At 54.2% G+C, this 27,902-nt stretch overlaps 1 protein-coding gene across 7 annotated transcripts in view; it reads right to left on the minus strand.

Annotated features, from left to right (window-relative positions):
- Positions 1-27,902, minus strand: part of TTC7B (tetratricopeptide repeat domain 7B) — a 255,265-nt gene that overhangs the window by 10,929 nt on the left and 216,434 nt on the right. For all 7 annotated transcript variants that reach the window (XM_047861697.1, XM_047861696.1, XM_047861702.1 and 4 more), the window contains one exon: positions 22,684-22,886. In XM_047861697.1, the coding sequence (XP_047717653.1) occupies positions 22,684-22,886 (203 nt within the window). The remainder of the gene's footprint in view (positions 1-22,683; positions 22,887-27,902) is intronic.

The following is a 27,902-nucleotide window of genomic DNA, read 5'->3' on the forward strand; positions in this document are numbered from 1 at the left end:
TGGAAACTGATAAGGGGTGGGTCTTTTTGTTTTAGCCATTTTACTTAGTTTTGCCCCCAGTTTCCCCAAAGGCCGGGGCCAGCCATTCCCGGCAGCCGCACACCCATCTAACCACAGACAGCAGGTGAGGCTGCCGCAGCCCCCACCCACGGCTATCCGGGTCCCATCCACCCCACCTGGCCCTCGTGTAGGGACACAACATTCACGAGGCCGCTTGACCTTCAGAGCAAAGGGCCACTGACGTCCGGTACTGGGGACGGGGGCTGAAGAGCAGGAAGGAAGAGGCTGAGGAACAAAGGGGAGGAGGGAGATGTGGGCTGAGCGGCTCCTGGGGAAGGGCCAGCGACTGTTCAGGCTGCCCTGAGGAGTGGCTCCTTGTGACAAGGTGAGTGGAAGCCAGGCCCCCACGTAGCTGGCCTTGCTCCATCCATGGTGGGGCCAGAGATGGACATGGTGGACATCACAGGACAATCTGGGCAGGCCTGGGTGAGGAGGGGCAGTGGTCTGAACCCAACAGACACCCCGTGGAGGCTTTCCCTCAGGGTGTGCTGTGAATTGGTGCTGAGGATTCCAGAAGGAGGGAGGCAAAGACCCCAGTGCCTCCCTTCCTCCACCCAGGGAGGATCAGACGTGCCCAAGAGGCAGCTGGCACCTTTGTTCAGGCAGGAGATCGGCCGGCTGTGGGAAGCTGTCCTCTCACAGGCCCCTTTTCCAGGTCAAGTGTTTTATTTGAAGAAATGTGCCTTCTGGAGACCAGGCCTTTATAGCATTTAACTCAACTCAGAAGGAAACAAAACTCAATTTTTCCCAAACCTCTTATTTTTCTAAGCCAGCAGCCAACCATCCACGGAAGCAGAGCTCCTTGGGGTGAGGAGGGGGCTTGGGCCTCTGCTTCATGACGCACGAGCCCCTGCTGCAGTCCCTGACAGGCAGCCTCCCACTCTTGCTTACACCCTCCAGTGACGGGGAGCTCACCACCACCCCGGGCAGCCCACACCATTAGTGGGCAGTCTGAACTGTCAGTTAAAAATGTAGAGCCCTAATTAGGCTTTTTATCTAATTACTGTTCTCTGATGTTCATTTAGTCTTCTTGAGTCATATGGAAAAAGTCCCCTCCGCTTTATATCTGAAAGTCCTTCAGGATCCGAAGAAAGCTTCCAGAATCACACACACACACACACACACACACACACACACACACAAGCTCTCTCTCTCTCTCAGTCCAGGGCATTAGAGGAACAGTAAATTCAGGCCTCCCTAATCTCCCCACCTCACTGACTTCTGCTGCTGAGCATGGTACCCAAAGGAGACTAAATGGTGGGTTCAGAAGACGGAGCGATTAAGCCCCAAGACAATGTGACTGTGGCTTTTCCTTTTCTTAAAGCATCTGACTGGCATTGCTTAAAGCTGCTTTCTTCCAGAATGGTCTGGAATATTCTGGAGGAGCTGATTCCTCAAATAGCAGAGCTATAGGCTGTCCAGCAGTAAACGTGCCAACAGTGAGGATGGGGGCAGTCTGGTCATAAGCCAAAGGGCCCGTCCAGCCTCAAGTGGATTTCACACAGAAATCTCAATTTGGCCCCAAATTTCCTCTGGCCTAATTTCTTTGAAACTGGGTACTTCACTGTCGGTGCCAAAACATCCACATGCTGTGGTGGCTTTCAGAGAACAGTTGCTGGGGATCAGTGGGACATTTTAGGGAAGGGACCACAGTCAGCCCGCCTGCCAGCAGCTTCCCAGCACCAAAGACCCACAGCCTGCCGCTGCTGTAGACAAATGCCCAGAGGGTGGTCAGGGATGGCAAAGAAGGGCACATGAGCATTCCCCAAAGGGCCACCCTCCTTTTTCACAGGCAGGAAACAGGGGCCCTGATCTACCCAGGTGACAGAGTGAGCTGAGGAACAGCATTGAGGTCCCAGGCTGGGGCTCTGTTTGGTCTGCTGTAACCAAAGCCGTTTCTAGCCCTTTCCTCCCTTCTATAAACTCCACTGAGCACCTGTGGGTGTTCTGGCACCAGTGTGTGTGTGTGTGGGGGGGCTAGTTTGCTGAGGGTCCCGCCCCAGAGAGCTCCCTGAGCCCAGCAGGGGTGACTGTACATGTGGAGGTCCAGCATCTGGAACAGAGTGAGGCCAGCATCTGGAACAGAGTGAGGCCTGCTGGAAGGAGCACAAGGGAGATCATTCCAGAAGAGACAACACAATGCTCCCACCCATTTTTTTTTTTTTTAAACTAATGGGAAGGCTGACGCTCAGAGTTGGGCGTGACTGGCTCATGGCCACAGAGCTACTTCGAAAAGCTCCTTGTGGACAGGCATGTGGGCAGCCAAGCTTGGGAGGGGCTTCACTGATGACAGAAAAGTGAGGAAAGGGTCCTGGGCGGGCGAGCACCTGGCTCAGGCACCAAGCCAGGTAGAGGCCAAGTTGGGTCTCGGAAGCCAGATTTGTGGAGGACCAGCTCAGGGCTGTTTCTCTTAGGTCAGGGTACCGTGGTCTCTAGAAGGTGTTGGGCATTTAGGGGACCAAGAGACACATTCTAAGAGGGCTTCTCAGGGTTAGCTGGCTCTGGACTGGGCTGTCCAGAGAGCAGTCCTCTTTGCAGAAGGAGCTCTGGGGACAGGACTTCCCTGTCCAGCTCTGTTAGCCTGGACACTAGGTCCTTCTTCCATGCAGGGGATGCCACTCCAGTGGGGCTAGACTGTGGGCTCTCCGGACCTAGGTGAGCACCACAGGACCTAGCTTGAGAGGGGCTGATGGGGCTGCTCACATCTGCGTGACGTGACGAATGCCCACCCCACCCAGCACCCTGTGCTAGTGGCCCAGACGGTCACCTGCACGGCAGTCCCTCGAGGTCTGGACTTTGCCACGCAGAGCAGGAAAAGCCCAGCTCCCTTCTATTCGGCCTGCTGTGTTAATTTTACAACACGCCCCCCTCCCCCCATCTGTAATGTCTGCTGGCAAATGAGATCATTTAGGACACTGGTCACTCTCCAAATCAGAGATGGGGTACCCTGTGCTCTCAGCAGTCTCTCCTGCCCTAACTAGGACCTGGCTATCTGGCACCCCAAGTCCCTTTCTTTCCCTGCTCTTCGGAATGGTGCGGAGATTTCATTAGGAAAAAGATGTCAGAGCCCCTCTCTGACTTCATCGAGAAGGCTAAGAAGGCAGCTGCTTCCTCCCTGGAAACGGCTCAAAGGCAGCCTTCGAGCTGCTCCCTCTTGGTCCCAAGCACAGCCCCCACCCCAGCCCTGGGAGGTGAATCACTCTGATCTGTGTGTAAAGCCTGAGGGTCAGATACCGCTGCCAGCAGGCCCTTGGAGACCAGGCCAAGGGCAATGGGGAATCCCTGTGTCTGGTGGGGTGAGCTCTCCCTTCCCCTTCCCTGCTATCCACTGCAGCCCAAGGCAAGGCACTCACAGATTACACACACACACACACACACACACACACCAGCATAAGCACCTGTAAAGCTCCGCATGGTGCACCTGCTAGGCAAGTCCCCTGCACTATCAAAGGACATGAGCGAGAAGGTCTGCCTCTGTGCGACTCGGGTTGAGCAGGGGGCCCTGGTGAGGGGTCAGAGGGGACAGGCCCTGCTGAGCCTGGGATGCTGGGCATTGTCCTTACTCTGAAGCCCGTGACAGTTCTTGGTAAAATTCCAGATGATTCTCCATCCTCCCCTGACCCAATCTGTCATTTAAATTGCACGCCTGGTTGTTACAACGAGTATTAGTGCAGAGCCTCAGGGTGGACATAAATATTAGCTACCAATTCTTAGGTGAGAGGAATCTGCAGTTTGGCCCTGGTGCTGTGGGACCGGCCACATCCCAGCCAGCATTTTCTGCGAGTGCTAATGTGGCTCCCCTTGCTCGTACTTTTCCATTGGTAATGGGCAAGAGACTCCTGTTGACTTACTTCTACATCTCCCTCGTTGACTGATTTATTTATTTTTATCTACCTTCCCCGACAAACAAGTCAGGCGGACATAGCAGCCCAGGGCGGCCTGGAAGTCAGCGCTTCCCCACGGCCCCGAGTTATCCACGCAGTGGAAAGTTTGGTGCTAATCACTCCCCGGGGGCGAAGGCCCAGCCTCCCAGCCTCACGGGAGGCTGCTGCCACCCCAGGTGTGTTCGGGAAGATGGCGTCCCACCCCAGGCTGGTCCAGCTCAGCCAGAGAGGTGTGGGCCAGGGAAGCTCCGAATAAACTTCCAGCCCAGCCCTCCCCTGGGGTCCTGGCACCCTGGCTTCCACAGGTGAGAAGGGAGGCCCAGGCAGATGCTTAGCTCCCCATGAGGCGATGGAGACAGGTAGGTATGGAGGGAGAGACATGGCCCAGAGCTCTGGTGGGGGATGTGTCTGACAAGCCCCAGCTGCAGGTTCTCTGTCCTCAGGAGAGTAATTCACACGTGACTACTGCAGAGCTGAGCTGAGGGCTTGCTGGGAGCCCCTGGGCCATCGACAGTGGGGGAGTCCTAGAAACCCCAGCCCCATCCCCGAGGTCCGAGGCTGGGCCTCCTTCCCAGTGACCCTGACAGACTCACGTTGGGCCTCTGCTTTAGCCTGTCCTCAGATGGGGCAGGGGGAGGCTGTCACACCTTCCACTCGGATGTCACTGCACTGAAAAGTCCTGGCCTTCCCTGGGGCAGGAACACAGGGCTGTGGGGGACATCCTGCTGGCGGGGGGCACACTGTCTGGGCCTGCCCTGTGGCCCACTGCCAACCACCCTACTTGGGCAGAACCTTCTGTCTGCCTCACTTTCCTAACCTAGAAAACAAAGAGTAGATGATCAATATGAAAATTCTAGGGGTTTGGTAAAATCTTCCATCTAGCAAGTGTTTTTCGGACCACCTGTTAGGCCTCTGGTTTGAGAACTTAAATGTTAACTAGAGAAAGCACCATAGGGAAGAGCCTCTTTCTGCAGTCTGTGGGGTGCAGGGAAGGCTGCCCACAGCATGCCAAGAAAGGGCAGGGAGGGCTTCCTGGAGGAGGAGAGGCCACCACAGCCCAGAGAGCGGCCCTGGAACCTCGCTCCCTGCTGTGCTGTGTTGGCTGGGCTGAGTGGGGCCTGCGGGGTCACTGGGCAGTGCAGCGTGGCTTTCTCTCTGACACCTGAAAGGCAGCTAGCGGCTGGAGACACTTCGGCCCAGTGTGGAATGGGGTCAGAAAGTGGGCTCGCTGGCGGTACTGGAAGACGGCTGGATTTACAGGAAGCCCTGGGAAGCGCAAACAGCCAACAGCGCAGACGCAAAGGGCTACCAGCTTCTGACCTGTGCAGACTCAGGCACCCGGAGGCAGGGGCCTCGGCGACTCATCTCTGTATCCCCAGAGACCGGTGTGGTCCTTAGGACCCAGTGGGCACTCATCAATGACTGCAGTATGGGTGTCATCTCCCAGCTGTGAGCCAGTCCCCCACTGCTGTCCAGGCCAGGGCCTGCCAGAAGGGCGTGGAAACCTCGCCCAAGCTCGGTGCTAACTTGTACCTCTGGGTGCAGTGGAGGCTGGCCCAGGAGCGGACGGTGCTGTCCGGGTGGTGGGGCGATGGGTGTGCCCCTCAGCCTGGATGGCCAGCAAAGCTTCCAGACCCCAGGCCTGAAGGCCACCTGGGGATGCGGGTGCATCCGGGCTCCATGGAGAACACTAGCTCCACAGGCAGCCGCCAGGATGACGCAAAGCGGGGTGCTCCCCGAGTCTGGGTTTTCAACAGGCCCTGCTGGGGGCTGCTGGCCCCAGGCCACCACGGCAGTGCCACACCCCTGATGGAGACAGACGGTTCTCTCGCCAACGCGCCAACGCACCGAGACGCAAATGCCGGTGATTCACTACCTGCCACGGGGAACGAGGTCATTTTGGCAGGCGCCTTCCCCACCCCTGCCAGGGTCTGGCACCAGCTATTTTTTCCATGTTTAAAGAGAAACAAACAGAAATGATAAGATACTTCCGATGGGGAGAGAGGACTGGGATTGACAGGCCTTGGAAAATTTTTTCCACAAATAACAAGAGAGATTCCAATCCAGGCAGGAAGGCAGGGCAGGGGGCTCACTGGCCAGTGCTCCGCCTGCCCCCGAGCGCTTCCCCCTCACGCCCCGTGCCATTCCTGGTGCGCCAGAGGACAGGAGAGCTACCCTCTAGTGAGAGAAGAAAACAGGCAATTTGCTCAGAAATGAGGATTTTTACCAAAACTTTTGCCCCAGGGCCCCCAGACCTTGTCCCAGGACTGGAACAGTGACAATGGCAGATGAGCTAGGGGACTTGTGGGAGCAACTGCCCGCAGGGAGCCACATGGCTGCTGTGGAAATGGGACAGAGACTCGGCGTGGCACTTTCTTTTCCAGCACGATTGAGCTCTTATCACTGACCACTTCAATATGGAATAAATCAGCATCAAGATTAGAGTCATTTCCTCAAAAATCCCCCAGCACTCTAAAGAGAGGAGCACAGTGATGTGCCCGGTCTCCGGAACAGAGGCTTTTCGGGCTCTGCTGTTGGATGGGCTGTAGCTAACAAGGAGCCTTCTCCCAAGCCAAGCCCAAGCCCAGAGCTCCCAACAGATCTGGGAGGTGTCGAGCCGCTCATTTGCAGGGACACAGGACACCAGAAGAGCAAATCAAAGCAACAGCAAGGATTGCCCCCAAGCTGCAGTACATGTGACTTTCACGCCACGTGGGTTTAGGAAAGGTAATACTGTGCCGCTCCCTGGGGCCCACACAGGTGGCTGCTCACAGCCCAGGGGGACCTGCCCAGAGGCTCTGGCTGCCAAGGAGCTGAGGGGACGAGGTCTCAGCCTCCCTGTAACCCACTCGGGCACCCGCTGCTCTCCAGTGGTGATGCTGTGCCGGGGAGTGAGCCCTCTCCTTGTCTCAAAGAACGGTGAAGAGCAGGACCGTGGAGAGACCCAACGGCCATCCTCTGTGGCCTCTGGGGGATCTCTTCACCTCACACATGATTCTCACAGCCACACTGTTTTGGGAGAAGGAGGGCCTGGAAGACTAGAAGCTGCCAGGCAGATCTTACGTGCTGGGAGTGCTCAGAACTGTGTTCAACCTTTACGACAGCTCTGCTAAGGTGTTATGTAGGAGAGGGTTAAATTTTCTTTTTTTAATGCTTATTTTAGAGAGACAGAGACAGAAAGAGAGAGAGAACGAGCAGGGGAGGGGCAAAGAGAGAGGGAGACAGAATCTGAGGCAGGCTCTGCTGAGCTGTCAGCAGAGTCTGACGTGGGGCTCGAACCCACGAACTGCGAGATCATGACTTGAGCCCAAGTCGGTGTTCAACTGGCTGGGCCACCCAGGGACCCCCTGTATGACAGAGGTTAAATAACATGTCCAAGGTTAAATAGCATGTCCAAGGTCCTACGCATCGCCAATGAATGGGAGAGCTAGAATTCAAATGTAGGACTTTTCGCTCCAAACCACACCTTCCTTCCTGCCACCCACCCAGGCAATTGTGAGTCTCGTTCTTTCTCCCCTGAGCCTCCCCATAGCTGTTCTGTCTCTATCTAGAGTGGCAAGGTGAGCTCCACTCTACCTGTCCCACGAGTACCCGCCGCCCTGGAAGTCCTGAGGCAGGGACACGTGTGTTCTTCTCTGCCTACCCACTGCTCCCCCATTGCCTCCCTTCCCCCCGTGAAACCACTTAGATCTGTACGTCCAGTGTTGTGCTGGTCTGCTGGCCCTCTGAAAGAAAAGAAAAAGCCCTGATTTGTAGTGCTTGCCAGTTTCTAGGGTATCAAGGCTCCCACCATGGCTGGTTTCAAGCTACCCATGAGGTCACTCTGGGCAGAGCTGGGAAAGGATGAACGGAGCTGGCTGGCCGGCTCTGGCACACACTGCCTGCGTCTACCGGCGAGCAGGAGCTGCAAGAGGCCCCTGGCCCAGTAGCAGAGGGACGGCAGAAGATGCAGGTGATGCTGGTGCCATAAAATCCGCCCATCCTGTCGGCCAAAGCACACTGCTGTCTTGATGGTGGAGGGGGGTCGGCACAAAACTTCTATTTTCTTCAGGGTTAAGGATGCAGAAAGGGAGCAGAGGGACACGTGTTCTTCTGTCATTGAGCAATCTGACTTGCGGGAAGCTTAAGGCACCACTGAACCACCCTCAGAACACCTCCCACATCGGGGAAAACGGGGCTGGGGGCTTCGTTTCTCCCCTTTAGCCTCCCAAGATCATCCAGCAACACAGCCCTTTCAGCCTGATTTCTCTAAAGCCAATTTTCTTGTCAACTGGGCTGTGTCCCATGTCATACTTGCTGGTGGGCATGTGGGCGTCCGCGTGGTGGCAGTGGGGGGGGTGGGTAGCTGGAGGGGGCTGTTGCCGGCAAGAAGGATGGGATTGTAGCCGGCTTTCTTTCATCATGCCAGAGGCAGGAGCAGATGCATCACCTCTGTGTAAGATGCCAGGCAGCAGGTAAAGAATTTAACAGCTTGTGGGAGTTCTAATTAGATTGCCAATTATAACTCGATTGACCTGCCTGGCTTTGAAAGGCCTGGAAAAACGCATGTTGTCTGTAGGAAGAAGCAGATTTTGCTTCTAGTTTGTTCTGGGGGATCCCTGCAGGGATCACTTGCTTGGACTTTGGTTCTAGCCCCATGCATCTGTCTGGACTCCCGCTGCCCCGGATGCAGAGGAGGAGAGAAAACCCGCGGGGGTGCAGGGAGGGAGAGAGATTCGGATCCCTGTGGGGGGGGGGGGGAGCCGTTGTCTGCAATAGGCATCTTTGCTCCTTTCTTTATGAAGAAAGACTCAGCATCATGTCCCCTAGGCTCCCCTGCAGGGTTGGGCCAGCAGTTTCTCCTTCATTCGGAAGGACATCAGCCAGCATTGCAATTACTGATCTAATCAAAACTGACCTCCTGGCGAGGCCAGATCCCAGGTTTTGTGTGTGTGTGTGTGTGTGTGTGTGTGCATGTGTTCAAGAGTCTTTGCAGAAAAGGTCACCGTTGATATCAGCTTGGGGCACGCCTCCTCCCCCGGACATTGGCACCCAGCAGGAGAATCGGGTCTCCAGCAGACACGAGAGGGCATGTTTCACATCCCTCCTAGGAACCAAGGCACCCGTTCACTGTTAGACACCATTCAAGTCCTTCTCGCTCACATATGTGATCCCATCTGCTTCTCCCATCACCATCTCTACTCATGGAGGAAGAAACTGAGGCCCAGAGAAGCTCAAGGGCTCCCAGCTCCTCTGTGTGGGACCATGTCTGTAATTCAAGTCATTCTTGTCTCTCACACTTATCACAGTGATCTTGCTCACCGGGACCCTTCCTTCATGGACGTCCCATAAACCTCACAGGGCCCTAGGCCGGCCACAGCCCGGAGCCAAGAACTGAGTGGGGCCACGGGAACAAGAGGGCTTGGGGATCTGCAGGGTCAGGCCCAAATCCCAGCTACAGTTTGGATGAGCTGGGTGCATGGGAAAACTGTGTAAATGACCAGAACCCATGTGTCCTCATTAGCCAAGTTACTCTCCCGCTCTGTGAATGCTGGTGCTCCTTGGGTTCCGTCTTTGGCCCTCTTTCTTTTTCTCTCTGATCTGCAGCTTAGCTGCCACCTCCAGGCCACCACTGACTGCTTCCTAACCATGGCCCCTGCCCTGGAATGTTCTGCCTCCAGACCGTGTGCAAGGCTTGTACCTTCCTTCTTCCCATTGCTTCCCTTCCTCCTGTGTTTCCTCTTGTTGGTGAAGTCGTCTTATCCATCCAGGTACCTGACCCGGGTATCTGAGAATCAGACGAGAACCTTCCAATTCCCTCACCAAGCCTTACTGCATCTGCCTTCTCGAAATCTCTTCTCCTGGACTGTCAACATGTTATTAGTGGAGTCCAGTCCTCAGTGTCTCTTAGCTTCTACTAACGTATCCTCCACAGCTTCTAGATTGATCACTCCAAAATGCAAACCTGATCTCACCACTTTGTCTTAAGTTTTTTTTAATCTTGAAAAATTTCAAGCATGCAGAAAATTCGAAAGGCTGATATAATGAACATCTATATACCTATCACCTAAATGTAACAACTGTTAACGTTTTTCACACTTGCTTTATCTATTTTGGGGGCAAGCGTTAGTATTTTGAAGTAAACTATAGGCACTGTGACACTTCATCCCTAAATACTTCAGCAGGAATCTCTTAAAAAAAAAAAAAAAAAAAAGAATGTTTCCTTACAGAACCACCTCTAACAAAATTCATAGTACCTGCTCACCATTGTCTACTAACTGGCCCCAACTGTCCCATGTAGCTCTCCAAGAGCTAGTTTGTTTACTAGGTATTCAAGCTCCATCTGTCCCTAACTTGTGGAAGGGTCGACATCTCTACTCTGCTGCTGAATCCTGGCCCCCAGGTCACACCTTCAGTGGAGCCGTGTCTGTCCCTCTTCCCTCATGACACCAGACAACCTGTGACCTGTACCTCTGTCTACCAGAGCCCCTGTGACTTTTTTTAAAAATACTTTTTTAAAAGTTTATTTATTTTGAGTGGGGGGGGGTGGTGGGAGAGAGCGGGGGCAGGGCAGAGAAAGAGAGAGAAAGGGACTGAGAGAGAGAGAATCCGTGCAGTCAGCACAGATCCTGATGTGGGACTTGAACCTCATGAACCTCCAGATCATGACCGGAGCAGATATCAAGAGCCAGATGCTTAACCGCCTTAGCCACCCAGGTGCCCCTCCCCTGTGACTTTTCCTACACTTACTTATACATGTTTATGGCTCTCCTTCGAGCCTTGAGGGGAGTGGTCTAGTCCAGTATGTGGCACAGAACCAGGCTCCACGCAGCTTACGTACATCGTGCCATTTAATTCTTACAGCAGTAACTAAGAGGCCATTGTGCGGAATCCATGATGCTGAGGGTAAAGCCAGAACAATACCTGACACAGAGAAGGTGCCGGTGCCCAAGTGCCGGGTCCCTTCCTGCTCACAAGCCTCCAGCTGAAGATGTTCTGAAAGGCTTGAAGAGAAACAATGCCTGCAGAGGTATCTGAAGAGGCAGGTGTCCCATAAATACCAAGCAGATGAGGAAAGGGAGGGAAGAGAGATCACGCGGGAGGTGAAAGCGGTCAAGTAACCGTGGGGACAGGGGGTCTGCCGCCAGGCAAAGCGGCTGGAGTCCCAGGGACCCTGGCAGAGGAGTTCTCAAAGGGCTTTCCTAAAGCTCCTGCAGGCCTGGAGCTTTCTGGATGCAGGGGCCCAGATCTGGGAGCTAGGGGCGGGCCCTCAGACTGTGGTTCTGGTCTCCCTCTGCAGCAGGTCGCCAAGGCCCCAGGGAGGGACATCCGGGGCAAGGCTGCCTCCAGACCCTGGGCGGTGCCCTCACCCAGTGCCCCTGGAGGGAGCCTCTGCACACTGGCACCCCATTCCTTGGTCAGCGGCGCTCACTGGCTTCCGAGAGCAGGGGCTCTCCAAGGAAAGGGCCCAGAGCATGCTTCTGTGATCTGTGCAGGGGAGGGGGCCTGCCTTGGCTCCAGGCCACCACCCTCCTAGAGTCCAAGGGTTTGAGGCTTGGTGAGTTTTGGTATTTTGTCACTGATCCGTTTGTCATTCCTTCCTCCGAAGCAACCCCTCACCCCCACTCCTTTGGCAACGGGAGGGGTGCCAAAGGCTGCTCTCTCCTGCGCCCAGTTGGGCTCATAAATCAGTGCTGATCCTGCTGATCCAGGCTGTGAGAAGGGGTGCTACACAGCAGGGGGGCCAGGTAAGAGGCAAGTGGGGAGACCAAGTCTTGACTCCAATTGGGAGCAAAATTGAGAGAGGATGCAAGCTCAGCGGATGCTACATGACCCGCCAAGACAGGCTCGAGCTCCCTACTCCCCTTCTCCCCAGAGCAATGAGCGGGCTTCTCCGGGGCCAGGGCCTACCCTCGAGGAGTCCTGGGAGCTCGTCTCTTCCCCACCCCCACCCCGATGTCAAAAGGCAGACGCCACCGCTCACTTCACAGACAAAGTGGACGTGACGCCTTTGGGAATGATGCGGTCAGGATTCCTGGTTGGGTCTGCCACCTGCTGCCCTGTGCTCTTGGCAAGTCCCTTCCCCCCTCTGGCCTCAGCTTCCCCATCCGTCAAAAGGGGTGCTTAGACTACGGAATTTCGTTGGTGTTCTAAATCCTGCGATGCCTCCGCTCTCTGGTGAGTGTTAGGTCCAAAGATGTCCCGGCCGCTTTAGGCTCTCACCCCTGATACTGGTGAAGAAATGCCAGAAGCAGTACCTGGGAGAAACTTCCAGGGTGTCCTCCCCAGACCTTTGGGCTGAAGGGTTTTATGCTCAAACTGAAGCTCTAGACAACATGTGTGCAGGCATGTCCCAGAGAGAGCCCAGGAGCACTCCTGGGGAGTGGGGAGCCTCTGGGACTAGCACTGAATGATGGGGAAGCCATTCAGACAAGAGGCGGGTTGGGGACAGCCAGGCCAGGTGGACCCGAATGCCACTTTCTCATGGCGACAGCCCTCTTGTTGACTTCAGGGACAGGCGGTGTGGGGGAGGAGGGTGCTGTAGCAGGGCTCAAATCCAGGGGGGCCTGAAATAAGGAAGGGGAATTAGAGGCAGGTATCTGGGAACACAGAACAACCCGGATAAGGGAAAACTTGGATCAGACAGTCTGATCCAAGCCAGGGAGCAGCAACCGTGGCAAGGCAGGAATGCGGTGGAAGTGAAATGTCAAATCATACTGGAATAATGGGCCAGCATTTCTAAGAATAAATGGTTTGGATAGAGTATGTCAGATTTTAAATAATTTTAGATCATAATTACTAATGAGACACTGAACTGCACTGCCTGTAATTAGTCATCTAAGACTCCCAAACAGAAAATAGAAATAAACACAGAATTAATTTTTTCCTTAAGCCGCGGCGAAGGAAGGCCCAGTGACATGGCTTGTATTTCGGAGCCTGCGCCGGGTCTGTGATTTCAGTCCTCGCTGAGAGCCGGGTGGCCTGATGCCATATCTCCCTGGCCAGCACTGAGAAAATGCTGCAGTGGGAAGGAGGAATCCAAAAACCAAGCAGAAAATGTCTGCAGAGAGTATCTCTGCACCAAAGGATGCTGTTTGGGGTGGGAGGGCTTTTAGTGCGGGAGGGGTTGGCAAGATCAAGGGCCACAAGCCACACAGGAGCCACGTGGGTGCGGAAGTTCTACATCTCCAGGTGATACTCCTTTTGCTCCAAGGAGGACATACACGCCAACAAACGGAAAATGCTTTAAGCTAAAAATACGCATTTTCAAAAGGATGTGAGGACATAGCTTGAGTCATAAAAAAAAAAAACCCTTTCAATTACCTGGTTCTTCCCCCAAATAATTTCCAATCCCTCCCCCTATTCAGATGTCCTCCCCATGTGGCTCGCACCTCCGACCTGGCTCTGGGAGGCTCACTGTCGCTACCGCTGCAGGCATCCTACCCCCAAACGGGCGCGGGCACCGTGCAAACCCAGTTAGAGCGGCACGGCCCCCTCTCCTCTCCCCAGAGGAGCCCACCCTCAAGGGACACGTCTTGGTGCTGTGGCAACAAGGGAAGCTGCTTGAATCTGGGTTTGGGGTAGCCACGGGGGTTACAAACAGAGGCTCCCACAGCCTGGGGCCAAGATCAGAAGTCACACCCTGAACAAGACACCAGGCTCACAGTCTATGGAGGGAACCAGATAAAAAGCGCTGAGGATGTGTTCTGGGTCACCATGGGGGCAAGTGAAGAGATGACTAGGGGGTGGCTGACAGAAACTCCACAAGAGAACTCATTTGAGCAGAAGGATCAGTGTTTGGGTGTCTGTTTTCCTTAAACAGGAAATGGTATTTAATGATATTTGTATGGCACCCTGGGGCAGGAGGACCGGGCTGCTCTAGGCCACATGTGACACACTACCCCCTTTCCTTGGCACTCCCGAGGGCAGAGGCTGTCCCCTCTTTGGCTCATCTGTAACCACAGGACAGAGGCGAGATGCTCTGGCCTAAAGGGCAAGAGAGTCTGGGGCCTGGGAAGAGGGTCTCTGCATTAGAGGCGGGGCTACTGCCTGGATCGGCACAGCCCCAATCCCTCGGTCCCTGCCACGTCCACCTGTCTGCCACGGTGCCCCAGGCTGCCTGGGGACGGCCATTTCAGCATGGGGTCTCTGGGATGGGCCGTGGAGCCTGACATCCGGCTTAGAGGGGGAGTGCCTCTGGGGAGGACGAGGGGTGAGAAAGCACAGGGGTGTGGCCCAGGAGAGGCATCAATCTTTATAAATTTACCGTTTCACTTTCTAGTCTGAGACTAGGTCTCTCATGGGCACAGTTATTATGGGTCAGCTTCTCGGAGGGTGATAGTCTCACTGAATGAGAGACAGAGAGCAGGCAGCCTGGGACACATGGGGCCTGGAAGACCAGGGCTGACCCTGGCAGGATGGCCTGCACACTGCTCCACAGCAGCCTCTGGCCTACGGATGGTGACCACTGCCACCCCCAAATGGGGCACAGGGGCTGACAAAGAAGCATGCGCTTGGGGACAACAAGACAGGGTGTCTGAACTTGAGAGGGGCCCACTGCTGCCCCCCAGGGCCCCGGGGCAGAGGGCTGCCCCTCTGGAGCAGGTGCTACAGGTTGGCCTGGGGACCTGGCGGGGCCAAGCACGCCTGGCAGGAGCCCCACCTTATAGCACAACACGTCCTCTTTGAGACCCGGCCTGTGACACACTCAGATCCCACTGCACTGGAAGGTTCCATCAACTAGCTGACTCGGCCTCCATGGTCTCATGTGAAACTGTGTGGCTGCATCCTCCAGTCCCCGCCTCGGTGTCACTTCCTGTACTCATGGTGGGAAGGGACTGTGCCAAGGCCAAGCCAACAAACGCCCAAAGGACTCCGCATAGAGAAATAGTTAGCCTAGTTAAAAATAGCGTGTTCCCATGATATCTGCTCAAAGTCCATTCAAGGGAGATGGCACCCGGTGCTTTGGGGGTCTTTGTAAAAGGGGAATGATGACATCTGTCAAGGTCAAGTTGGCTCTTGAACTTGTTTTTCTCCACCTCTCCCTGCCATACCTCAACTACCTGACACTCCTGGTCTACACTGGCCGCTGTGTCACCACAGGCATGGCGCCTTCCTCTGACAGATCTGCAAAGAAAGAACCCTATATTGGTTCCACAAGTGCTTCAAGAGAGGGAAGTCAACGGGCCGAAGGCCCCTCTGCAGGGGTGGGTGGGTAGGGGTCAAGAAAGGCTCCTCAGAGGTGTGACATCTGAGCCGGCCTCCATGGCAGGCTCTGCCCTCCCTGCTACCCAGGCCAATCTATGGAGCCTGCCCAGCACCCCCTTCAGGTCCAGGGCTTGCCGCCACCCTGGTCTGGCCCCTCTGAGCCCAGATGCTTCCTGTCTCTGCCTGACAAACCACACCATGCCTTCCTACTCTTTTTGGCTTTAATAAGCTGGACTACGGGCTCCAGAGAAACAGCAAGTAATACTTAAAGGCAAAAGCACGAGCTTTTGGCCAACCACGTTTCATGACATATTCTTATTTCAGCTCCTCCGGCTGCTGAAATTCGGTTCAGAAGGAAAGCCACACCCGTGGGCAGATCTTTTGGAAAGGAGATGCCTCCCTCACTGTCAAGTAGATACAGAGGGGCTTCCACCGACTCAAATTATACAGAATGAGAGTAGCGTTCACAGCTAGTGTTTGTGGAGAGCGATGCAGCCTGTATGAGCTCGTTTAACCACACAATAACACGGAGGGGTACTATGGTTACCCCTGTTAAACAGCTGACATAACGGAAGTGCAGGAAGATTAAGGAACTTCTCTCGGGCCACACTGTTAGAATGTGACAAAGCTGGGACCTGAACCCAGGCAGGCTGGCTCTCACGCCGGGCTCTGAACCCCTGTGCCGTGCTATCACTCAAGCTGTAGGCGCTTCTGTAGACTCCACAAACATCCAATCTTAGTATCGCCCAGCCCTGGATCTGCTCTTAATTTGCAGTGTAGCCTGGGGCCGGTCACCAAGAGCAGTCTCCCCAGCAGTAAAAAGAGAAATTGTCCACTTCAGCACATACCGTGAGAACGAACGCATCAGGTAGGACCTCTGAGGTTTTCAATTTCTTTGTAAAGGTTATTATATTCAGGCCAAATACTAAGAGTTCTCGAGAGGGCCTTGAGCTACTCATGGGGCTAAAATGTAGTGTGTGCTACTAAACGAAGGGAGAGAAGGCAGAAGAAAGAACAAAGACCTGATCCCCCAACAGAAGGTGCCACTTCTTCTCTTGCACTGTTAGTTTGAATCCCAGTTACAGCGAGTGAAGATACTGGAGAAATTGAGCGTCGTACATTTAAGAGTGGTCTCCGTAAGCACACAGATGTGTAGGGAAGGGAGAACATCTAAATATTTCATTAGGTCGTTCTTCAAAGAAAAAAACTGGTCTTAATTTGAAAAGCATTTTTTAAAAAACAATCAAGTAAATAAAATGCAATTAATAGATAAAAGGGCCTTCTCACTTGACTATGGCAAGGCTTTGTTCCTGCCAATCATTCTATGGACAGGAAGAAAATTGATACTTCAGATGAAAGAGATCCATTTCCAAAGATCAGCGTTTGAAAGAGGAAGGGTATCTTGATGCTATTTCATTGGCTTAATTGTCTTACCCAGAGTAGCATTAGAGATCAAGGGCCCCTCTTCAAGACAGGTTTTGCCGCGGGAAAACGAGCCGTGCCGAGGTGAAACCCTGCCCGATGTGTCTGTGCCCTGGGCCGCCCTCGACCCCAGAGCCCCCCGCCAGACTGATGCCGAAAGCAGACAGATACACAGACACAGGATGCCTGTCTCTGGAATGAACCCCTGCAACTCCATCCCATTCATTCTGCACCTCTCTGCCAACAGAGGCACAAACTGGAAAACATGCCTCTGACCAGTGAAAGAGGAGACACAAGCAATTTCCCCTCCAAATCTCATTCAACAGATGGACGCTTGAAAAGATGGGAGAGAGAAAAAACACCGAAGGTTCAGAATTTAGCAGTGCAAGTCGCCGGAGGGAAGCCAGAGCTCACCTCTTTCCCTCGATTCCAACCCTCTCTGCCATCCTTCTGGCTCCTCATGCAGAATGAGGTGAAGCCTTTTCTCACAGTAAACAGGCATGTAAGCCCGAAGACAGTTAAAAGAAAGCTCCAACTTCGGGCCCTTCTTTGAACTTCAGAGGAGCCTTTTTCGCCTCTGAACAATGTCGTTAGCCAGCCTTGTTGTGACGAATACTTCTGGATCAAACTTTAGAGCTTTTAAAACAACTTAAAATGTAGTCACAATCCATAAGACATAACCCACTGCACTACATAATTGATGTCCTCCTTCCAAACCCACCGTCGATGTGACGTGCCTCTGCTATTTCGTTTTTTTTTTTTTAACGTTTATTTATTTTTGAGACAAGGAGAGACACAGCATGAACGGGGGAGGGTCAGAGAGAGAGGGAGACACAGAATCTGAAACAGGCTCCAGGCTCTGAGCTGTCAGCACAGAGACCGACGTGGGGGTCGAACTCACAGAGCGAGAGATCATGACCTGAGCCGAAGTCGGATGCTTAACCGACTGAGCCACCCAGGCGCCCCTGCTATTTCGTAATAGAACGCGCTTTTCCAACAGCTCAGCCATTCTCCCTGCGTCTTTCCCACTAATGCACTGCCGTGGAACAGAAGTACAGCAGTACTTCTAACATTGTTAATGTCACTTCAGATTTCTGATGTTTCAGAAAACATTAGATCATGGAGAAACCCCTTCAAGACAGCCTGTGTACGGGGGCGCCTGGGTGGCTCAGTCGTTAAGTGTCCAACTCTTGATTTTGGCTCAGGTCATGATCTCATGGTTCGTGAGATTGAGCCCCATGTCGGGCTCTGTGCTAACAGCGTGGAGCCTGCTTGGGATTCTCTCTCCCTCTCTCTCTGCCCCTCCCCCGCTCACATGCCCACGTGTATGCTCTCTCTCTCTCTCTCCCCAAATAAATAAACATTAAGAAAAAAAGAAAGATAGCCTGAGTATGAAACTGTTAGCCAGAAGCCGTCTTGACTGCACTGGGTGTTTTCATGTCTTATGATCCTTCCACAGAAGACAAGCCTCAGCCACAGTCCTTGGGCAAATGGCCTAGCCTAACCCATCACCTCCAACCTCCTCTCTTCCCAGCCATCTTCCCCTCTCGTTGGGGAGATCCACCAGTGGTTTCTTACCACTACTTCCTCTGGGGGAGGTGGTGAAACTTACCACCTTCCCCAGTCTTCAGGCTGCCCTCCTTTGAATGACTGATGGCTTCTATCCCTTTCTAGGCCTTGTCTTGGGAACTTCAACATTCAAGAGGATGGCCCCTATGTTTTCTCTTCTCTGAGCATCAGCTCTGGAATATCACTGCCTCTGTTGCACAAAGACTTGCTTTAGGTGAAGGCTGACCCCTGACGCCATCTCTCCTCCTGCCCCCTGCAGAGGTGCAGGCTCTGGCTCACCAGTGCCTCTGTTAAGCCCCTCCTCCCCTGGTTCCTCTCGGGCTCACAGCCCTCTTCAGAGCCCTGTGTCCTTCCCTCCATGTGCTGTCCACTCTGGGAGCCCTGGGCAGCACCGTCCCCCTCCCCCCAGCCTTTGTTCCATGCCTTTTCTCAACCTGTCAAGTGGTTTAGAAGAAGACCTGAGCATCCTGGTAATATGATCTAGGATACATTTATTTCTTAGCAATACTTTCCCCTCCTCGCCTTATCAGCTCCTCTCCGTATCACCTTCCTGGCTCCCTGCCATGCTCATTCATCTCCTGAATGTTCTTGTTCTTTTCATCCTCCAATCTCATGCATTGCCCCCATGAGCCCAGGCTGATGTTATCAGATGTTGAGCAGATGTCCCTGTTTGCAGAGCCTGTCTCTGTCATGGTAATTCTGTCCTTGGCTACCTTGAGTCTCTATGCCTGCCCTTGGCCTGAGCAGTGCTGCCCAGCTGCCCCCAGCCCACCGACAGCCCCGTTTCCCTCCCCCCACCCCCACCCCCCACTCCAGGTCACAGGACAACTGATGTGGAGAAGGGTGCTCTGTGTTTCATTAATTCATCTTGGGTCCTGGGGATGAAAGATGTCATGGAAATGCATGTAAATGTATTCACTTATGCAAAATGATATGAAAATATGTCTTTAGATTTTCTGGGAAAAGTCTGATCATTCTATGAATTCCTCCCCTTGTCAACAACATTACTTTGTAATTCCTTATCCTTTCAGCTCCCTGCTCCCTTAATACCTGCCCACACTCAGCTCTCTGCCTCCCTTATCTTGTGCCAAATCATTATTAACGGTAAACACATTATTTCTCTTCTCCCTTCTCTCTATATGTGAATTTAAACATACAGATGAAGGCTGAAACGATTAGAAAAGTGTTAAGTTTCACTGGGTGTAATTTACTTTTCTTTTGTCGAGTCTGACCTTCTATTAACTTCAGTGAATACCATCTGCCTCCAAGTCATTACTGCTTTTCCAACAATATTAACGTGTTTGCATTTCTGCTTAAATCGTCCCTGTCCTCCGAGCCGGACAATCTGACACATGCTATTGCTAACAAGCCCTAGAAGCTAACCAATCCTTGTTCTTCACGACACAGGCAGAGCTTCTGACCGTTGGGTTCTTCGCGCTCTCCATCTGCCCCCTGGGCTCCACCTGTAACGGACGCGGCTTCCTTCCTTCAGAAGAGCTCCCTCCGACTGTCCCTCCGGCTCCCCTCCTCCCTCTCCAAGCCTGACTGCTGGCGTGGACGCACTTTCCACCCTCTGGTTTTTTCTATGACCCACAATCTGCCGGTAGCCGGCTCTTTCCCTGGGAACCCCCGTGGTTGACTCTCGTGGTTGGCTCTCCGGCGGTCTCCAGTGCTCGTGCTCTTCAAACTCCTCATTGTGATCTTCTGAGCCTCGCCCTGGCCTGACCCAAGCCCTCACTTGCACACTCCTCGCCCCGAGTGTCAGAACCGTCATCTTGGCTGTTTCTACCCTGCTTCCAGCACAGAAGTCTCGAGCTCCTGGCTCCTGCCTGGGACTCGGCCTGGTAAGAGGCCTCTGACCTCTCTGTTGACCCCTTCCCCTCAACTTAGGGGCCTGCAAATCAGTCTGGTTTCTATGAGGGCAGAGGCAAGGATCTACTGTGCCTTAATAAAGAGATTTCGGTTCTGTGTTTAATTTGTGTCTGGTGCTATATTGACCCCATTTATACATCTGAGGACACTGAGGCACAAAGAGGGTGACTTACCCATGGTCCCCAAACCAGTGAGGGACAGAGCTGGGATTCTAATCTCACACCTTTTCTGGCCTGGAGCCTCATCCTTAGCTTCTATTGCAAAGGCCGCCTCCTTCCCTTATTATGCTCCAAGCCATAGAAACACAGCTTTTCTGTGCAGCCTGGGGCTGGAGGGCCTGGGGGGCCTGGGGGCCGCCCCCCCCCTCCCAGACACCAGGAGATCCAGCAGCACCAGTGGGAAGGGAATCTGCCAGCTGTGAGATGGACCGTGGGGGGTAGTCTGGAGAACACAGGCCATGGTGCATCATTTACAAGGTCACCAAGAAGGAACCATCCACTCTGCCCTTTGGAACTCACACCAAGTATAGTCATTGAGCAGTATTTTGGACTCCAAGAATCAAGACCTAAACTCTGTAGGCCTGCTGGCCTCAACCTGCCTCTAGTCTGCGTAGTTTCTGAATATGTCAGGATGCACTGAGAAAAGTCTTAAGGGTTTATGATTACTATTTTCTACTGGCAAGAATGCCTTTGAGCCAGACAAGGCTCAGACATTGCTGGTGATGGCCCGGCCTCACCTGGGTCCCCCTCACCAGCTCCCCTCACCAGGCCTGAGGCTACTCCTTTTGAAAGGCGAGCATCTGACATTTGTTGGAGAGCTCGGGTGACTCGAAAAGCTCCAAAGGTGAAACAGAAAACTTTCCTGGTGCGATCTTCCTACTCGATCTTTTGTCTCATGTTCCCCTTGGGGATGAACAAGAAATACTTGTCTGAATAATTCATAGGCCCCGAGGTAGAAATATGCTGCTTCTTTTCAATAAAAAGGTTGGGTACACGGTGTTGATTATACCTCTTCTGCAATGCTCTACCAAAAAGCACAGAGATCTGAGAAGCTCTGTACCAAATCCCTCTTACAACAGGGAGACAAAAATGAAAAGCCATGTAATATTTTTAATCAAACAGACTAATGCTTGGATAATATGGAAAATTACTTATAAAGCTGTACCAAGCTACAAAATGTTCATAAAGGGAAGGTGAAAAAAAAATCAAGTAGCTGTAATTATAAGGTCTGATTTATTTTTATTTTTTTTAATGTTTGTTTATTTTTGAGAGAGAGAGAGACAGACAGAACACGAGCGGGGGAGAAGCAGAGAGAGAGGGAGACACAGAATCCGAAGCGGGCTCCAGGCTCTGAGCTGTCAACACAGAGCCCGACATGGGGGTTTGAACTCACGAACGGTGAGATCATGACCTGAGCCGAAGTCGGACGCCTAACCGACTGAGCCACCCAGGCGCCCCAGTCTGATTTGTTTTTAAAACAGAAAACTAGTAGTTAGTTATTTTTCAAACTGCTGAAGCCCATCTACATCTAGGAGACGTAGCAAGAGAACTAAGGCTTTGGGATCCTTTGGAGAACATTTTATTTCTTAGGTACTAAACCATAGCCTCCTAGTGTTGGAGGAGGTTCCCGGCCTATTTAGTTGCTTGCTTTCATTTTACAGAAAGGAAACGGGGGGCAGACAGCTTAGGGTCTTTCTTTTTGTGAGCTTAGGCAGGCTCACAAGTTAAAGAGTGAGCAACTGACACCACAGGGTCCGGAACGCTGTTCCCAGACTTCCTGGTCCACTGCTCACTCTTTGTATCACACACTGACCACTGATTACGGACACCAGGCTCCCAAGGGCTGCTGACACGAAGGCCACCTCAGTTTCACCACAAGTCTCCTCTGTCCCTGGACTCACGAAATCACAGATGTCCCACCACTAAGTACGAAGCGCGAATCCCAAACGTCAGCCTGGCGTGCAGGCCCAGAGAAGCAGTATGGCTTTTCATCAGCAACTCAGACTTTGGTTAGCTTTTGAGTTTCCATTCAGACTCACGGGAGAATAACAGGAGATCGGCGGCTTTGTGGGGCGGTTGTGCTCAATGCGTGTGCCTAACACAGTAATGCCACCAACGCGAACCCCGCGGAGGGATCAGTCTGCTCCCCCACCCCACTGAAAACGAGGTGGAGGGACAGCCGACTCCAGGCAAGGCAGGGAGAGGAGCAGCCAGGCAGCCCCCAGGCTTCGGGCGCACATGCATTTCTGAGGAGCCACCACACCACGCGCAGCGTGCAAACCGGGTGACTTAGCTGGGTCCTCTCGGTACCAGAGGGCCCATCCCGCCCTCCTCTGACAGGATGCCCCTGTTAGCCAGTAGCCTCGGAGACAAGCTGGAGTCTCCCAGGGTGGGGACACCCTCCCGAGGTGGCAGCACAGAGACCAAGGTGACAGTGGCAGTGCCCAGGAGACTAGTGACTCATGCCTGCCCCTTGCGCGGAACAGGACCGCTGGGCAGGGCTGCCAGGGCTGTGCACCACCAACTCCCAGGGGCTCCATAAACCACACAGAAATGGCGCCGCTGGCTCTGTGCTGTGTGACGGCCTGGCAGGCTAACCACATGGGCCTCCGAACCGGAGGAGACCCGCCAGTCGCTCCGAGGGGAGCCCCGGCCCGGGAGCGGGGTCCCGGCCTGGCTCTGAGACTCACCAGTCGCTGCATGCTCTTCACGTGGGTGGGACTGATGGATAAGGCTTCTTCATACCACCGCCGGGCCTCATCGAGGTTTCCCCGGAGCTCGGCAACCTGGCCACGCATGTACAGGACGTTGTGGGACATCGGGAAGAGGTTGGCGGCTTCCTGAGTACAGGCCGTGGCTTCTGCAGGCTTCCCAATGCCAATGTAGACTTCGGCTGTGGCGGGGAGAGCAGAAGACAGATGCTTTACTGGTTTGCTGCCCTTCTGAGGCCCTGCGAACGGCCGTGACTCTAGTTGGGGACACTTACATCCCCCCCACGGGAGTCTGGCAGGGACCCATCTGGAATCCGCAGGGCCCAGAGCCAGCCAGTCCCCCAGCCTGAGTCGAAACAGCTGCAGTGACAGCCCTTCCCGCCCTCGGTTACACCGGGACTCGAGTCTCTCTGGCTGCAGGGCCTTGGAAGGTACACGAGTCGCCACCAGCCAGAGGGGAGTGAGGCCGGCCTGGTGCCACCCCCCACCCCCACCCTCAGGGCTGACCTAGGGCACCTTGGTGTCCGGGGCACCTGCCCTCGGCTCTGACATCCACAAAGAAAGGGCCGGAACGAGCTGAAGGCCAAGAAAACCAGAGGCACACGGCCCCTCAAGGGGGACAGCTCTGCCCTCCGGCCTGTTTTCCTGATGCCAAAAAGCATGCAGAGGGAGCGGACTGTGGCTGCCATGTTCACGGGCATGAAATAAAAGGGCGGCTCCATCAGACCCTGCCCTCCGACCAGTAAAAGCTACTGTGCCCTGGAGACCATTAACTGTATGACACTGACAAAGCCCTTTGAAAACCAAGCTGTCACTTTCAAAAAGGCAGGAAAACGACCTTTCCTGCAATGTCAGGCCTCAGCTCTCACCGGTGGAGTCCCGAATCGCTTTGCGGCCCCTGCCTCCCAAAGGGCCGATCGCGCACGGCTGCCCGCCTGCCTCTCGGGCACACTCAAGTGCCCTCTTCTCCTGAGGCCTGTGACCCCAGCACCACCTTCTTCCCGGCGCTGGGCAGGTGTCTCCAAAGACTTCAGACCCCTCTCCTCTCTCCTCACCGTATCTGTCTGGACTACTGCCCAGAGTCCTACTTGGCCGGCCGCTGTGCCCTGGGGCCTACGGACTGCTTCTACCTCCAAGGCAGCCCCCGGCTCATCGGCTCCTGCCTGGACCCCCACCCCCTCACCCCTGGTGGTCAGCGACATCTGCACCCATGCCCCCCAAGTTACACATACGGTAAAATGTTATGTGTCATATAATGCAGGCCAAAGTAGAGGAGTAGAACACAACACAAAAGAAATAGAAAAGTCCTAGTATTTTCCTTGTGCACTTCACAAGCTGTGTACTGGAGGCCACTTTGGAACTGCCCTGACCAGGGCAGGCCCTCCTTGGGCCCCTTGCCTGCTGCCTGCCACACCTGTCTGCCCCACACAGCCGCTGCCAGGTCAGCCTCCTGAGGCAGAGCTCGGGGCCGGTCATCCCACCTGCAGAAAAGCGCCCCTTCCTGAAGACCTGCTGCTTCTGTTCAGCCCTCACGCCCTTCAGCCTGCCTTCCAGCGGCCTCCCAGGGAGGCCTTCCCTGACCGTCCTGCTTAGCCTGCTGCTCCCCCCGGACTCAGCATGACCCTGTTCCATGCTGTTTTCTTGTCCTCCATAATTTCGACCAACAGGTTCCTCTCGTTGGTTTCCTGTGCTGTCTGTGTGTCCCCTGCAGAACGTAAGCCATCAGCACCCGAGCACAGGGACTGTGTGCGTGTTGTTCACCGCTGTGTCCCCGGGGATGGGAATAGCACCTGGCCCAGTCAGAGCTCAGGGAAGAGTCGCTGAGCGAATGAATGAATGAGTAACAGTAACAACAATAGTAGCTAACATTCATTAAGCATGTGCCTTATGCCAGGAAGTGCCCTCATTTCTCCTTCATCGGCACACGATGCCATAGGTACTATTATTTTATCCCCATTGTACAGATGAGGAAACTGAGGTACAGAGAGGCTGAACAACTTGTCCAAGGTTTCAGGGCAAGTTGGAGGCAGAGCCTGGTTTGGGCCTCTACAGAGAACAGTGGCCCTGACCCCAGATAACATCCCGATCCCTCGATGACTGGCTCCACGGCCCTTACGAACCTGTGTCTCTACTGCTCCCCGACACCCTAAGCTCTGGTGAGCCGCTGCTGTTTCCACACACGTGTCCAGTCTTCTGCCCCTTCCTGTGGTGCCATTCTCCCCCCACTGAGGCCTGCTCAATAGCCATCATCCCTGGCAGCCAGCTCTTCCCTCAGAGGGGAGCCCGGCCTCTGCGGTCTCTGATGGCTGCGGCCCTAGATGTGTTTCAGTGAAGGGTCTGGGGTCCGCTCGCGGACAGCACACTTTCTGTCTCCCCACCTGCAGCTTTGGGCCCAGAGGCTGGAAAAGGGCAGGTGTGGATCACACACTTGGGGTGTGTTCATGTTGACTACTTTTTGACCTCAACCAGCCTGATGGCCCCTCTCCTCGAGCCCCCTCTCTTTCCCAGGGATGGTCACCAACCACTGACTCCTCAGGCAGGGACAGAGCCCTGGGGAAAGCGGGCCCCGCACCGCCCGTCTGTTCTTCCGATCTGTGGGTGCCCTCTTCGACAGGGAGCACAGACATGACGGGCTGGCCCAGGGGTCCCTCAGACGTGGAAACTCGGGCCACTGAAATCCAGCCGAGCCCTGACGGTAGCAATGCCAGCACCGTGCCTATCTCCCGTCCTCTGGAGGTTCAGCTCACCGGGTAGTTACTGAGCTCCTATGACACACAGGGACTCTGCAGAACAAGGGTGAAAGTCTGTCCCCGGTGAAAGTCCGCCCCTCCTGGGAAGGACACGGCAGGGCTGTCTGATGTCTCTCACCATGCAATTCCCTCCCGGCTCTAGCCAGCCGGCTGCGTGCCCACTGCGGTTTCAGGTTACCTGAGTGCCAGTGACTCGGGAGAGCTGTACAGAACGTTCCTCCCACTGTATGCTTGGCTCCTGACTTGCTCCCATTTTGGGGGTGGGCTTGTGTACATTTCTGAGGTCCCCAGGGCCTAGAGCTGACTGGGTGGGTGACACACTGGGCCTCTGTCATCTAAATCACTATGAAAAAAGACCAGCTTGGGAGTGGGGACCGAATGCTTCTAGAATTTTTATAACAAGAATCAAGGTGGGGCGGGGGGGGGGGGGGCGGCGGGCTTAAACACCAGCATGACAATGTACCCGTCAGCCCTGTTCTAGGAAGGTTCTCCGTGGGACCATGTATCTTCATGACCACCGTGTTGTCATCGGCCACGTGTCTGATGCTATTGCTTCCTTCCTGAGGAATCGATTGGAAGACAGACACTCAGCTGAGTCATGATCATGACAGTGGGAGAAAGAATCTAGGCCTCCAAGGATTTCTTTTCAGTGGTGCAGAAGTTACAGGAGGAAACCTATGTCACTGGCAAGGCCTGTGCTCCTCACATAGGTGGGGCAGACAGATGCATGGCCTGGCTGTTCCTAAATGCATCCATTTTAAGCTCAAATGGAAGGACACGGGGCAGATATCCTGTGGTGATTTTCAAACCATTTCCTCCAAAGGAGCCTCTTTTTCCAAAGGGATCTTAAGAGTGGCAGCTGGCCTCCCTCTTGGTTTGGTCCCTTCTTCCGGCCTCTGAGGCACCTCTGGGGACCTCAGGGATCTAGCGTCCTCAGTTTGTAAGCCAGTGTCACAAGAACACGGAGGGTTCAGTTCCTGTACCTGGGCCGAGTGTGTGGCTGGGGCAACGCAGTCAACTTCTCTGGGCCCATTCACCTGTGAGCTGGGGCCTGAGGCTGGCCCACAGCTCTCCCTGGACAGCGGTAAGGGTCAACCAGGGTGGTGGGAACTGGGGAGGATGGCGCTTCATGGAGCCCTGCCGCCTTCCAGATGGCCATGAAGAAACAAGAGTACGGGGAGCTGAAGCCACCTGGGAGACCCGTCAGCATATTTGGGCATAGTTTGGGTCGATCGGTATATTTGGGGGTGCAGGGCCAGCCTTCTGTTTACCACGGCTCCTGTGAGACAGTGGCTTGGAATAGTCATTCCCTCTTTATAAGGAAATCACCTCTTCTTGGGGTGCAGTCTTAGGCTCCAGGAGCAAGACCTTAGTGGACGAATTGGGGAGGAAGAGGGAAGGATTACAGAGGCCTCCCTGCATCCCTGAAATCCCCAGAGGGGTCCTCTTGCCTAGACAACACAGCTGGCCTTCTAGAATGTAACGAGTCCCTGTAGGTATTTACTCTGAGCTTATGACGCTTGGGAAGCCTTCCTTCCTGGGGGTCCTCAGCTCAAACAAGGCCCAGTACCTTCCTGGATGAGGGGTTCACAAGTGTCCATCCCTCAGTCCACAGGGCTGCAGCTCCCGCCTTTGTGGCTCCATGTGGCTTCCATAAATAAGCTCTACCGTCCCCTGGAGCACATCATCTTTTCAAGAGGACCCTCCAACCTTTGCTTCCCGTGTCTGCCAGGGGCTCATCTGCCACAGCCATGCACCTGGCCCTTTCCCACCTGCCCCAGGTCCCATCTGATCGATGCGTTTGGGAGAGGGCCTTGGGCGTGCTCGCGGTGGCCCTTCAGAGCCCCCTCCGCCCCAGGCCTTGTCTCTCGGATTCCTGAGTTCTTGGCTTTTGCTCTTGCAGGCACGTCGCGGGGCTCTGCCTCTGCCGCGGGGAGGCCAGCAGTTTGGGATGGGCGAATTTACCTGAGCCGTGATGTTAGGGAATCTGACCGAGTCCAGATGCCAAGCCACCTTCTCAGATTCCACTTCCCTAAGTAAGTGAGCTGGCAGTTTGCTCTCCACTTGCCAGAACTCAGGAGCTAAAGGGTGTTTCGTACTTCCCTAAAGCCTCCAGCATATGACCAGACTTGTTTTCTCCCTCTAAACTATGAGCGACTCCCAGTCACGGCCATCTCTGCATTCCTTAGCACAGGCTCTAGCGTTTAGCAGGTGTTCAAAGTGCAGTCTGAAGATTAGTGAATGCTCAGTGAAGGCCAGAGATGGGCCATTTCTGGGGCACAGGCCAATGAAGCAAGTCGAGGGTCAGAGAAGCAACAGCAGTTTCCCTGACCCTTCACCGATGGCTAAATTCAAGTTAAAAAAAAAAAAAAATGAACAAAGGGCCTTGTGAGCTTATGTAAGAGATGGTAAGAGTCTGCACCAAAGGAACAGCAAGACAGAATGAAG

This window comes from Prionailurus viverrinus, chromosome B3 (assembly GCF_022837055.1).
Source record: "Prionailurus viverrinus isolate Anna chromosome B3, UM_Priviv_1.0, whole genome shotgun sequence".
Taxonomy (NCBI): Eukaryota; Metazoa; Chordata; class Mammalia; order Carnivora; family Felidae; genus Prionailurus; species Prionailurus viverrinus.